This window comes from Bos grunniens, chromosome 19 (assembly GCF_055505025.1).
Source record: "Bos grunniens cultivar Pamir isolate PY7600 chromosome 19, Bosgru_T2T1.0, whole genome shotgun sequence".
NCBI lineage: Eukaryota > Metazoa > Chordata > Mammalia > Artiodactyla > Bovidae > Bos > Bos grunniens.
This window is the reverse complement of record NC_141183.1, coordinates 38,340,758-38,353,998: the sequence shown is the minus strand read 5'-3', so window position 1 is coordinate 38,353,998 and position 13,241 is coordinate 38,340,758. Positions and strand designations below refer to the sequence as shown.

The window sequence follows — 13,241 nt, the reverse complement described above, 5'->3', positions numbered from 1 at the left end:
TTGAACATCGCGGGCAGATTCTTTACCGACTGAACCATCAGGGAAGCCCCAGGGAATTCCCCTATTTACACATTTAATAGATTATTCTGCTGCTGTGTGGAGGATGAATTGAAGGAGAGCAGAGGTAGAAGCAGGAATACCAGCTGGATTGAACCAAGTGCTGAGAAAATTTCAGCTAATCTGGAACAGGTGGGAGGTGACAGAAGCTAGAGGGATGCTAGGCTTGGGGCTAACATAAGTGGGTAGACTGTGGTACCATTTGGGCTGGGGGAAGAATTCTTTGTCCTGGAGGTGGGGGGCCAGCAGTGAGAGGGAGGTGGTGGGACTGAGTTCTAGTAAATCAGAGATACATTCATTTTACAATGTGGGGCAGGAGTGCTAACGGCCACCCGTTTCTTGGTTTGAGAACTGACCTGTGGAGGATTGTAGTTCAGAGAGAACCCAGCCCTCTTGGAGGTGGGGAGGTGAGGGCCAACCCGGCCTTGAAACCACACATCCAGCTCCAGCCCCCTTTGTTCCCCCTTGGGACACCTCCTACTCACTGTCTCAAACCCCTTCCTTGCTCTATCAGTTTCAGAAAGTGAGAACTGGTTTCCCTTGTATGTGAGCTGCCCCAGGAGGCAGGGGAGTAGAGCAGCGAGGAGCAGAAAGACACTAGCCTGGCTCTGCCTCCCTGGGTGGCAGTCTCCTGTGTTCCCTGTGGTCGGAGCCCAGACGCCTCAAAGGCTGATGTGAAATTAACCAAGAAGTGAGAGTGGCACATGGCATCCAGGAGACTTGATCTTTATTTTGTTTCCAGCCTGGTTGAGGGAGATCAGTGGAGTGTGGCCTGGAGGGGAGCACGGAGGTTCCAGCATGCCCCCAGGATCTGCCTGCTCTGCCCAGGGACCCAGAGCTTCGGCAGGGGTATGGCTTTCTTCCACCTGTCCTTCCCAGAGCTGGATCTGAACTCAAGGCTGTCTCCAGGTTCCTGGTGTTCTTTCTTCATTATCCTCAGATTCTTTAGCTAAAGAAAGAGCCGGAACTCAAGTCCAGACAACATATCAGGCCGGAAGTGAGCCAGCGGCGGGCACATAATGGACGCACACTCTATGCACACCATTGCTGCTGGGCTCTCTACCCCTGCCTCCAGGGGGCAGACCCCTGAGACTCCCTATCTGTCCACCCTTGCAGACACTGCCCCACCTTAAAACCCCTGGAAGGGGCAGCAGCCACTGGGGACACTGGAGACATGGGCGTGCTCCATGTGGGCTGCCACCTGGAGCAGGGTCCCCTGGCCACAAGCTCTGGGGCTCTCTGTTGGTCCTTGCTGGTCTGGGGTTTGGGGCCTGGCCAGGTGGCTGAGCAGAGCGTGAGTCATGACTCTGACAGCTGCAGGGGTCCCTGAAGCCACCAGCCCCAACACATCGACCTCTGTGTCATCTGAGATGTCATGAAAGATGAGGGGACAGGCCCAGGCACCAGCTGCAGACTCAGCCACCAGGTTGCTGAGTAGAACTCCGGTGCTTGGGGACAGGTGTCCAGAGCCGAAGGAGCTGTTGAGCGAGGAGATGAGAAGGAGGACGGAGCCGCTGCTGTCCACGGTGGCCAGGACACTGCTCCTGGGGGCTGCAGCAGCTTGCGGGAGTGGTGGGCAGGGCGCAGGGCTGGGCCCTGCAGACTGTAGAGATGCTTCCAGCAGCTCCAGCAGTTCTGGGCCAGCTGAGGGGCTGGGGGTGGTGAACAGGATGCCCTGGGGCACAGGTAGCTGCAGGGCTGGCTCCAAGGTGGGCCTGGGCCCGACTGAGGGGCCCTCCAACCCCAGGTCTTCGGCCAGCAGACTCAGCAGGGCGTCCCCAGAGAGGTCTGGGGTGGGGGCCAGTGAGGCCTTGTGGAGCACAGCTGCCAGCTTGGTGTTGGTGACTCGAGTCCCGGGGCCCAGGGGTGTCCCGTTAGCATGGCAAAATAGTGGACAGAGGCCCTTGGTGTCCTGGGCTGCCAGGGCGCTGGCCAGGGATGTGTCCACCAGAAAGCCCTTTTGAGCCAGTGAGATGGGGCCCACCAGCAGGTGTGGCCAGGGCAGGCGGCCGAAATGAGTGTGCAGCATGTGCAGGGCGGGCAGAGCTGAGGGCAGCCCCAGGCCGGGGGCCAGGGTCTGGGCTGGGCCCGATGTCAGGGCAGTGGAGTTGCCCGAGGAGCTATTGTGGAAGAGGCCCCAGTACGTGGCACCTGGGAGGAGACAAAGGGGTCACACAGGGGTCAGGGGCACTCGGTAGTCCCAGGTGAAGGGTCAATGACTTAGCCTGTGGTTAGTGGTTACTGACCAGGCCTGGAGACGGGATCAGTAACCAGGCCTGGGGTCAAGATCACACTGATCTGGGATCAAGGGTCACAACCTAGGGGTGGGGCTACTGCCCAAGTCCTAGGTCCTGCTCACCAGCCAGCCTTGAGGTCAGGGCTTCTGACTGCCCGAGTTCCAGGTCACTGCTGAGGCCCAGGGTTGGGGTCGCTGTCTGGGGTTGTGGGTTACTGACCTAGCCCTGTGGTGTGAGGATGGACCACTGCCAGACACAAGGCTGCTCCAACTCCAGCATCCACGATGTTGCCCCCAGCAACAAACAGCTCTCGACCCAGGCGGGAGCACTCAGCTGCAGTGAAAGAGGGGGCTGTCTTGAGGTGCGGAGCTGGGGCCAGTGATGCCCCCCCCTTCTTCCCCTGAACTACTCCTCGCACTGACCTGCTGGGCTGATGATGGCGCCGTGGTGGTACACGCCAGGCCTGTGGGAGTGCCCGCTGGCTGGAGGGGCCCCAGAGCCCAAGGCTCCTGGAGAGGCACCGCTGCTGTAGAGTTGCCTCACGGCCAGGGAGAAGCCGACGGCCAGCAACAGCAGGGCGGCCACCAGTTGGGCCCAGGCCCCGGGCAGACGGCCAGCCTTGTTCCTGCAGACAGCGATGTCCTAAGCCAGGGCCAGGCAGGAGGACACCCACGAACTCCCGAAGAACCCAGGGACTAATTCCCAAAAGGTTTGGTCTTGCTTGCAGGAGGAGAAGTTTGCCAAGGAGAAAGGGTCTCCTGGCAGAAGACACAGCCTTGTGAATGGAGACAGGAGGGAGCTTGGGGAAGGTCTCTGGAGAAGGGGTTGGACAGGTAGGGTCCAGCCGGTCTGGAGGGATGCCTGAGCGGGGCTTGGCAGACTCCAGGAGCCGAGCCCGGCCAGGTGTAGCCAGAACCAACCTGCCCGGCAGGTGCCTCCTGCACCAGGGGGTGGGGGCTGGGAGCCTTTGGCAGAATAGCCAGCAGGGCTGACTTAGTACAAATGTCCCTTCAGTCGCACGACCTTGGAATGACTGGTACTGGCCAGGCCTAGGGCTGAAGCTGTGGGGGGGGGGGGGTGCCTGCCTTTAACCAGAAGGTTCCTGGGGCTGGCGAAGCAGAGAGTTGTCTGGCCCTCCTTAGAGGCTCTGGAGGGAGGGACTTACCAGCCTCAGGCCTGAGTCACTGGGTGCCCAGACCCCTCCCTAACTCACCCAGAGGAGTCGTGGGGCCCGGAGGCATCCAGAATGAGCTGCTCCGAAATCTCCTCCTCTTCCTCCTCGGACTCCAGGCTCGGCTCCCAGACCCGCAGCTTCTGGTAGAGCACAGGCCCTGCTTCGGGTTCCATGGTCCCACGGTGCCTGCCCTCCTGCCTGCCGGTCTTCCAGGCTGAGTCTCAGGAGGCTCTGCCCGGGCTGGTGGGTGGGAGGTGGAGGAGCCCTGGGGAAGGGTGGTGTGGAATCTAGAACAGGTCTGGGCAGGGCACGGGGCCAGGGAGGCTGTGTGTGAGCCTGCCCCATTACGGCACAGGGCCTGAGGGGCTCTCGTGGCAGGGGACCTGGTTTAGGGGATGCAGGGGATGCAGGGGAGGCCCCTGATCCTGGGGCCACAGCCACAGGCCCTGAGACTCAGGACATCTGTGGTCCCTCCCTTTAGGAGGAAAGAAAGTGAAAATCACTCTGTTATGTCCAACTCTGTGACGTCATGGACTATACAGTCCATGGAATTCTTCAGGCCAGAATACTGGACTGGGTAGCTGTTCCCTTCTCTAGGGGATCTTCCCAACACAGAGATTGAACCCAGGTCTCCTGCATTGCAGGTGGATTCTTTACCAGCTGAGCCACTGGGGAAGCCCCCCTTTAGGGAGTGCAACCTCTAAATCTCTCCTGTTCAGGCTCTAATCTAGGGACAGGGGTGAGAGAGGACGGCAGTACATTGACTTGGATCAGGGCTCAGCATGTGACTAGGTTCCAGTATGGCGGGTGTCTGGTCTCTGACTGGGGTCAAGGCTCAGCCTGAGGCTACTCCAGGGATCTGGGCTTCCCTATTTGGGGAAGCCCCTTGGGTGGTGAAGGTATCAATACCTCCCTGGGCATGTCATGAACATCTTGTCCAGCAGGTGGCGCCATAGACCTCTTGGGGAGCCCCAGCCTGGAAACCTGGTGTCCCAGACTCCTTCACTCTGGGGTTCACGTCAAGGAGATGTTTTCTGGCAAAGTTATGTAACTCCAAAGAGTGCTGCAGTCTCTTTCCTTTTCCAGTTATCTCTCTCCTAACCACGCTCTACTATGAGGGCCTCAAACCCCAAACCGTCTGCCATACACTCTCAGCAGACTACCTGTCCTTCTTCACATAACAAATCAAAGCTAACACAAAGACCCGCCCCCCACCCCGCCCATATCAACCCATAACTACAAACCCACCTTCACGGTTCTCTGCCTGGTTCTGGCCCCGAGCCCTCCCACTTCCTGCCTCTTGCTTCCCCAGGGAGCTCACTCTCTCACTGACCCTTTCTCTCCTGTAGTTTCACATCTTCTCTAGGGGTTCCTTCTCAACATTTAAACAGGGTCCAGCCTCCAGAAATTCCCTCTGCTAGGTACGTGCCCAACAGTCACGAACTAGAATGTTCATAAGTGCACGAATTGGAACAGTCTCATATTTGAAAGGTCATACATCCATTATCAGGAGAGTGAGTGGTGTGGTCACGTAGGGGAGTACTCTGCAGTGGTGAGAATGAGGGCTCTACAGTTGTATGCGATCATATAGATGGATCTTACAGGCACACGAGGACTGGAAGAAGCCAGAGGAGAAAGAGAACACCATATTTGTTTCTGGTGTGGTGGTTTAAAGACCCTTGGCAGGGGAGGAGGGGGAGGTCGCCTGTCCGCCTTGTCTTTTGGGCTTCCCTGGTGGCTCAGCTGGTAAAGAATCTGCCTGCAGTGCGGGAGACCTGGGTTTGATCCCTGGGTTGGGAAGATCCCCTGGAGAAGGGACCAACTAACCACTCTAGTATTCTGGCGTGGAGAATTCCATGGACTGTATAGTCCATGGGGTTGCAAAGAGTCGGACACGACTAAGCAATTTCCACGTGTAAATTCCAAGAACAGGTGAAACCAGCCTCTGCCGCTACCAGTCAGCAGGGGGCGGCAGAGGGGCGTCTGGCATGCTTGGTGACGCTCTTGTTTCTCCGTCTGAAGTTGGTTACCTGGGTTCATGATGGTGAACGTGCATCTAGCTGTATCTGTGATATGTGCACTTTCCTGGAGGTATATTGCATTCCAACAAAAAGCTTTGAGAAAGCTTGAGTATTTTCTACACTAGAGTCACAGCCACAGAAATCATCTTTTCATCTCATTTGACTCTCCAGCCACTCCTCTTTCTCTCAGACTCTTCACGAGCAGGTGGAGTGGTTCTCTAACTGGTGTGTTGGGAGTTAGCGCTTCCCAGGTGGCGCTAGAGGTGAAGAACCTGCCTGCCAATGCAGGAGATGTGAGAGACGAGAGTTCGATCCCCGGGTTGGGAAGATCCCCTGGAGGAGGGCATGGCTACTCACTCCAGGATTCTTGCCTGCAGAATCCCATGGACAGAGGAGCCTGGTGGGCTACAGTCCATGGGGTCGCAAAGAGTCAGACATGACTGAAGAGACTTAGTACGCACAGATAGGGGTTTGTTAAATCCTGATTGCCTGGCTCCATTCCCAGAAGTTCTGATTTTGTAGGTCTGAGGTAGGGACCAGAAATTTGCCTTCTGAACTCCCGGGTGATGCTGCCACCACCAGTCCTGAAATGAACACCAATCTACAAAAAATATATACACCTGCTGTCGCCACTTCCTATCTACCTACCACCAACACCCTGCTACCCACTATAAGCTGGTTTCCACCCCCAACCCGCCAGAGAAACCTTCAGTTTCTAGGTTTTGTGATTTCTTGGACCAATAACCCATCAACCAGCTGGAGATACCAGCATAGGGTGGCCAGCTTTTTATTTTGCCAAGGGTTGAGTGAGGGGGTCACGATTATGATCTGAGCTCATTTTATAAAATAATTTCACTTCCTGTTAATACAATGTGGGGAGGTTGTAAGGTCAGAATGAAAGTGGGTCCTTCCTTCCTAAGGAAAGGCAGCTGGGAACCCTGTGTATCTACCGCCCCGTCCTCAGCCTGGCCTCTGGGCTGCTGGCACAGGCTCCCTTCACCCAGCCGACATTCTTTGGCGCCTGTCCAGCCAATCTTCCTCTGTCCTTAGAACTATGCCCTGGCAAACTCTTTGGGACCAAGAACTCCACTGACTGGGTCTGGGGGACCTTTCCTGGGTGGTCTTTATCACTTCCACAGCTCTGGGCCTGGACAGCACGGCCCACACCCCCAGAGATGCTTATTAGCTAAGCTTCAAGTAGATGCCAGACAGGCTCTGGGGATGAATGGAGGTCAGGCCAATGGGTAAATGATGCCAATCATTTCCCTGGGAGTTGGGAGTGGAACTAGCTTTTGGAAACCAGAGTTTGGTCCAGTTTCTGCCACTGCCTGGCTATGTGACTGCAGGCAAGTCGTTTAACCTCTGGGTGTCTTGACTCTACTTCTGTAAATAGGATCCTCTGTGGGTCTGTCCTCCCAGGATTGTCATGAGGATTCGACAAGGAAGTACATTTAAAGCATTTAGGCCAGTGCCTGGTACCCAGTAGACTTCAGTTCCTAGGACTTCTCTGGCGGTCCAGTGGTTAAGACTTCGCTGCCCAATGCAGAGGGGCATAGGTCCAACCCCTGGTTGGGGAACTAAGATCCCACATGTGGTGCAGTGAGGCCAGAAAATTAAAACAAAAACATGAGTCCCTTCCTCTCTGTTCTATGGGCCTCTGTTGGGCTGTAGTCTGCCAATCTGCAGGCCTCATAATTGCCCAGCCATGAGACCAAAGAAAGAACCCAGAGATGGCAACAGAAACATCAGTGATTTAGGTAGGGAATCTTATAAGTCCAAAGCAAAGTCCTGGAGCTGCACCCTACCGTGGACACCAGATGGGAGGCAGAACATGGCAACAGTCTTCACTACTCAAGGAAGAAGGTGGCTACCATTTATAGGGGAAATTGACGTCAGGTTGGCTCATCAGTTAACCAGGGAAACCAGTGGAAACCAGTGGGGCAAGAACGTTATGATTAAGAGGACTGGATAGTCATGTGATTAGGGTGTAGGTGAGGCAGAGACCAGACGAGCAGAGGATGTATGGAGAACAAGAGAAGAGTCTTCTTGAGTGGCCTGACCATTGAGGCCACATCAATCTATAGTGCTAAAATGATACGGATAAGCTTTACTTCTTCAACTATACATACACACATGCACACACTCACACACATACCAGATGCCTCTAAGTGTGAAGTGTAGGACTATAGATTCACTCATGCCTTCATCATTTATTTTTTAAATTAAAGTATAGATGACTTACAATATTATATCCGTTTCAGGTGTACCATACAGTGATTCAATATTTTTAGTCATACTGCATTTAAAGTTATTGCAATGACTATATTGACGACTTCATTCTCTTATCCTAATAGTTCTCAACTTCATCCTAACGGTTCTATGCATTAGAATCACCTGTAAGCTTAAAAATAATACCCAGGCAGGCCAATTCAATAAATCAAAATCTTTAGGTTGGCGATTCATCAGTTTTTAAAAGCTTCCCAGGTGTTTTTAAAAGCTTTCCAGGTGTTTTCAATGTACAGCCAAGGTTGAGAACCTCTGTCTGATCTAGCCTGCTAGTTCAGGGATTTCTACAACTAGAAAAATGTCCAGTGATGAAAAGAAGTATATATACCAACGTGCTAATCCCTTCCCGTCCCCAGTCCCACATCAATGGAGTCAGCATCCCTGGAAGTGAGCTCGTCATCAGGATAGGTTTTCAGGCTCCCCAGGTGGGCTTCCCTGGTGGTCCAGTGGTTGCGTGTCCACCTTGCAATGAAGGGGACTGCGGTTTCCTTCCTGGTTTGGGAAGATCCCACATGCCATGGAGCAACTGGGCCTGAGTGTCAAAACCACTGAAGCCTGCGTGCTGCCGGCCCGCGAGCCGCAACTACTGATGCCTGAAGCCTGTGCGCCAAGAACTCGCGCTCCGCCTCCACGAGAAGCCTGAGCCCTGCAACCAGAGCGCAGCCCCAGCTGGCCGGAACTAGAGAAAGCCTGCGCGCAGCAACAAAGACCCAGTGCAGACAAAGCCTAGTTAAATAAACGAAAATTTTAAAAGAGATTCTTAAAAAAAAAAAAAAAAAGCTCCCTAGTAGAGTCTAATGGGGGGTCAGATTTGAGAACTGCTTCTTCTACTAATAGGCGTATTTATCAGGCGTTCACTGGGTGCCTCTTCTGCTGAGAGAGGGCAGTGAGGAGCCTGGAAACAGCCAACGGTGGGTTGTCCTCCAGCACTCCTGGCTGCTCCTACAAAAGGGGCAAGGAAGGCTATGGGCCCAACAGCCAGCTTTTTTCCAGTCCCCTCTAGCTGACTTTCCTGCTCACCATCTCTGGCTCAGACCTGCCGTGAGTGTGCATATTCATGCATGCATGACCTTATAATTGGACCCTGGAACATACTGAGATTCGACTCTAATTATAAACTTGGAGGCAATGAAGTGTGGTAGGAGTGAAAGAATTGGCTTTTCCTTGCAAAATGACTGGGATATAATCAGAATATTGGTATTTAAAAAATTACAAAAATCAGCCCAAGTGATTCCAGTTGCAGATGGCACCAAAAAGGGTTTTTGAGCAAGTCAGGAACAGCCTCAATAGATAGTGTGCATGTGCTCAGTCACATCCTACTCGGCAACCCCATGGACTGTAGCTGCCAGGCTCCTCCGTCCATGGGATCTTCCAGGCAAGAATACTGGAGTGGGTTGCTATTTCCTACTCCAGGGGATCTTCCTGACCCAGGGATCAAACCTGCGTGTCCTGCGTTTCCTGCATTGTCAGGTGGATTCTTTACCACTGGGCCACCCAGAGGAGGCAATATTAGAATGGGTGAGCCTAGCCCACTTGTGTGCCCCTTTCCATAGGGGAAAATTTCATCTTAGAGCCAGAAATCGAACTGGGGAACTTCAGCTCCAGTAAGAAGTCATTATGTGGTCAATGTGTTTTCTGAATATTTCTAATCAGAAGGCCTGAGTCAGGAAGCACCTCTGTTGTCCCCTTCCTGGCAGCATCTAGTTCTGTAATTAACTAGATTGAACTGCTTTAATCTCTGTAAAGTGTCCCAAGTTGCCTGTGGGTGCCAGTCTTCTCCTGCTGCTGAGAGCCTCATTCATCTTTGATGTTACTTCCGGTAGTGGGTCTGTCAAGTTTTAGGCTGCCTCCTCTCTCTACTACATCTTCATAATGGCACCCAGATTTTTTCTACTGGAGAATTATTCCTCCCCACCCACATGATGTGTGGATGTGTGTTGATCGAGGAAAAAAACCCAGGACCACTAGATGGCAGTACACACAGCGAGCTGTATGGGAGGGACTCCAGGACAGGACTGCAGTCAGGACAGGCTCCCCACGGTGGAGCCCTCCTGGGGCCACCCCCAGTAAAGGAAGAGGGCAAGGGGCCTCCCCAGGGAGAAGGGACTCTGAGAGGGGATTTATGTGTCTAGATGAGTCCCTGGATCAGAGAATTCCAGAGAGCAGCGGGGGCTGGGGGCCTCTTACAGCTCTGGAGTTGGTCTTACCTATGGCCGGTAGATGCTGGGTGCAGTTTTACAGGGTGTGTAAATCAGGCAGGTGCTAAGAGGCTGCAAATATGCTTATTAGGGTTATAGCTAAAGCAACTGGGTGTGTATAAATTTGAGTTTGGCTCCGGGCTGGGTAGGAGTGGTGGCTTTCGAGCTAACAGATCCCAGCCTGCTGTGAAGTCAACACCATAGGGGCCAAAACACAATACAAAGGCATCTATAGCATAAAGAATCTACCTGGGAAGCAGGAGACACCCTGCAATGCTGGAGACCCGGGTCCAATCCCTGGGTCGGGAAGATCCCCTGGAGAAGGAAATGGCAATCCACTCCAGTATTCTTGCCTGGAGAATCCCACGGGCAGAGGAACCTGGCGGGCTACAGTCCATGGGGTCTCAAGAGGCAGACACAACTTAGTGGCTGAACCGCCATAACCCTTTTATATGACAGCCTAATAGTATCAAGTGACTGCCTCCCCCCTATCTCTCTCACTCCAGGAGGGGAGCAAGCAGATCTTTCCTCAACCCACCCTGCTGGTAATATAGCCAAGGCTCCATGTTTTCTGGGGTTAACAGTTGAGAGAGATAGAGACACACAGAGAGAAACTAAAACCCTGTACTAGCTGAAACTGCCTGGAGCCAAGTGTGGGAGCGCTGCGGGAGCTCTCTCTTCTTCCTCTTGGTGCAGCAGCTTCTATTTTCCCTCTCGTTGCAAACTGGCTGTTTCCCATCCATGTGAGAGACAGCAGCTGTCACTCACCCTCCAAAGCCTACATCTCCTCTATCCGAGAGAGCAGCCGGATGGAACTGAAATCTCCCAGTGCCAAGTGCAAATTCCTGGGGAGCGGGGCTCACTCCTGACCCACCCAAGTGGGCCAGGGATTGGAGAGGAGCAGGGCTGGGCGGTGTAAACACGGTGGTTCTAGCTGAACCGTATAATCAAAGCTATGGTTTTTCCAGCAGCCATGTATGGATTGTTAGAGTTGGACCATAAAGAAGGCTGAGCGCCGAAGAATTGATGCTTGCTAATTGTGGTGCTAGAGGAGACTCTTGAGAGTCCCCTGGACAGCAAGGAGATCAAACCAGTCCATTCTAAAGGAAATTAACCCAGAATATTCCTTGGAAGGGCTGATGCTGAAGCTCCAGTACTTTGGCCACCTGATGAAAAGAGCTGACTCATTGGAAAAGACCCTGACGGTGGGGAAGTTTGAGGGCAGGAGGAGAAGGGGGCGACAAAGGATGAGATGGATGGCATCACTGACTCAATGGACATGAGTTTGAGCAAGCTCTTGGAGATAGTGAAGGACAGGAAAGCCTGGTGTTCATAGGGTCACAGAGTCACACACGACTTAGCGACGAACAATGATACCACCACCCAGTAGCTAAACCTTTGAGATTTCCCCAGAAGGTTCTGAGAAACAGAAGGAAATTTTCAGACAGAGTGATTTACTTCTGCCAGGGACTTAGCTCTCAGAGACCCAGCACGTTTCGCCCTACGCTGCTCACAAAATAATAGACCACAAGGCCTCAAATACAGAGAATTTTACTATGGTATCAGGAGACTGAGAGAACAGAGTGCGTGCCTGCTTGAGAAACAAGTGCTCCTTGACTTGGCTTGTAACTGATGGGCTAACCTCTCTGTTGATGTATGCCATCCTTTCCTTAATTTTAATTCTTTCCTTAATTTTAATTCTCTCAATAAATTTGAGAGACACTAACTCCCATTAATGAGGCTTCGTACCTAATTGAGATGGTACACTTCAGTGCCAATCATGATTTAAGGAATGCGATGAGAAATAAATAGTTCATAAAGACATTGGCTGCTTCTGGGATTTTCAGAACGTGCTGAGGCCACAGTTCAATGAGGCTCAAACGAGGCCAGTATCTGGTGCTCCGTGATAATTATGTAATGATGTAATTTATGTGTAAAGGTAAACACAACCGTAGGTACGGATGGGAGTTCATTATTTGGGTCTGGCACTCTGTCCCTTCTCAGTTTTCCTGGATACACAATGATTGAGTTGGACTAGACACTTTTCAAAGTCTGCATTCACGGCTGCAGGGTTTATGCCTTGCAGGACACACTGATTTTTCAAGGACACGGGCCAAGATGAGAGAGATTAACATGGCATCTTACGATGTTGACTGTAGGCTCACGTGGAGAGGCTTCCTTATTTCTGTCCCACCTCCCAGCTTCTTGCTCCTTGAGGCAGAATATATACCAGCAGAGAACAGTGGTTAACAGTGGTTTAAAAACTTTTTTAAGTTGCACCATTCAGCCTATGGGATCTTAGTTCCCTGATCAGGAATCGAACCCATGCCCCCTGCAGGGGAAGCAAGCAGTCCCAACCACTGGATCGCCAGGGAAATCCCAATGTTCTTTTCTTAGCACATTCTGAGATAAGATAAGCATCTCTGAAAACTCAGCATCTACACTTCTTCTTTCTCCAATGTCCTATTGAAATTGCCTTTGGCAAAGTGTCATTAGTGGTTGCCTAACTGCCAAATCTAGATGATGCCTTTCCTTTCTTAGCTGACCCTGGAGTGTTTGACCCTCTGACCACCTTGAAACATTCTGTTTATCTGACTTCAGCATCCGTGATGCTATGCTTTCCTGGCTTCCTTCAGCCCCTCGGATGTTCTGTAAGAGGTCTCCTTGTTGGCCTGGTTCTTCACTGATCCGGGAAGTGCTGGGGCTTGCTGGGACTCAGGCCCGGACCGCTTCTTTGAGCTCTTCCAGCTCTGCTGCCTTCCTTGGCGTCCACCACCACCGCCTTTCTCCAGGGGTCTCCCAGCTTCTGGCCACAGGTGGATTTTTCTCTCCACCACAAGGTCCTCATTCTCAACGTGTGAGCTCATCACCTTCCCTCCCCTCCCCTCCCCTCCTCCTCCCACAGTCCCTCTCGGCAGAAGGTGCCAGGATTCACCCTGCTACGCACGCCAGAAACCAGAGAGCCATCCTCGGCTCCTTCCCCCCGGACCCTACCCCGTCCTGTATATCCAAAGCAGCCACCAAGCCCCAGAGCTCCCAGACTATCCGGGCTCCTTCCCTTCTCTGCCTGCTGCTCCCCGGACAGGCTCTGTATGGAGCCCCTGCCCAGGGGTTCTCTCACCCAATCTCCATGGGCCCTGGGAGGCAGGTATGCTTGGAGAACTTGAGCTGACTGACGTCTGTGTGGCTCCAGAACGCAAACCCTTAGCCACTGACTTGAATCTGTGTAAGAACGTAATTTTTTTTCTTTTACTGTTACTTGAGCATT

The 13,241-nt window shown here is 52.8% G+C and overlaps 1 protein-coding gene across 1 annotated transcript; it reads right to left on the bottom strand.

Annotated features, from left to right (window-relative positions):
• Nucleotides 1-767: 767 nt before the first annotated feature.
• GGT6 (gamma-glutamyltransferase 6) lies at nucleotides 768-3,701 on the bottom strand. The gene is made up of 4 exons (XM_086359548.1): nucleotides 3,508-3,701; nucleotides 2,717-2,919; nucleotides 2,514-2,627; nucleotides 768-2,208 (listed from the first exon to the last, which is right to left on the bottom strand). Exons 1-4 carry the CDS (start codon nucleotides 3,639-3,641, stop codon nucleotides 1,187-1,189), a joined length of 1,473 nt encoding a protein of 490 aa, XP_086215674.1. The 5' UTR covers nucleotides 3,642-3,701; the 3' UTR covers nucleotides 768-1,186.
• Nucleotides 3,702-13,241: the final 9,540 nt, after the last annotated feature.

Bases quoted from the DNA above. Each gene is read 5' to 3' on its own strand.
- GGT6 (XM_086359548.1), bottom strand. From the start codon at position 3,641: ATGGAACCCGAAGCAGGGCCTGTGCTCTACCAGAAGCTGCGGGTCTGG. The intron at 2,920-3,507 runs GTGAGTTAGGGA...CGCTGTCTGCAG, and splicing joins GGGCCCCACGACTCCTCTGG to GAACAAGGCTGGCCGTCTGC. The intron at 2,209-2,513 runs GTCAGTAACCCA...GTCTCCTCCCAG, and splicing joins TCCTCACACCACAGGGCTAG to GTGCCACGTACTGGGGCCTC.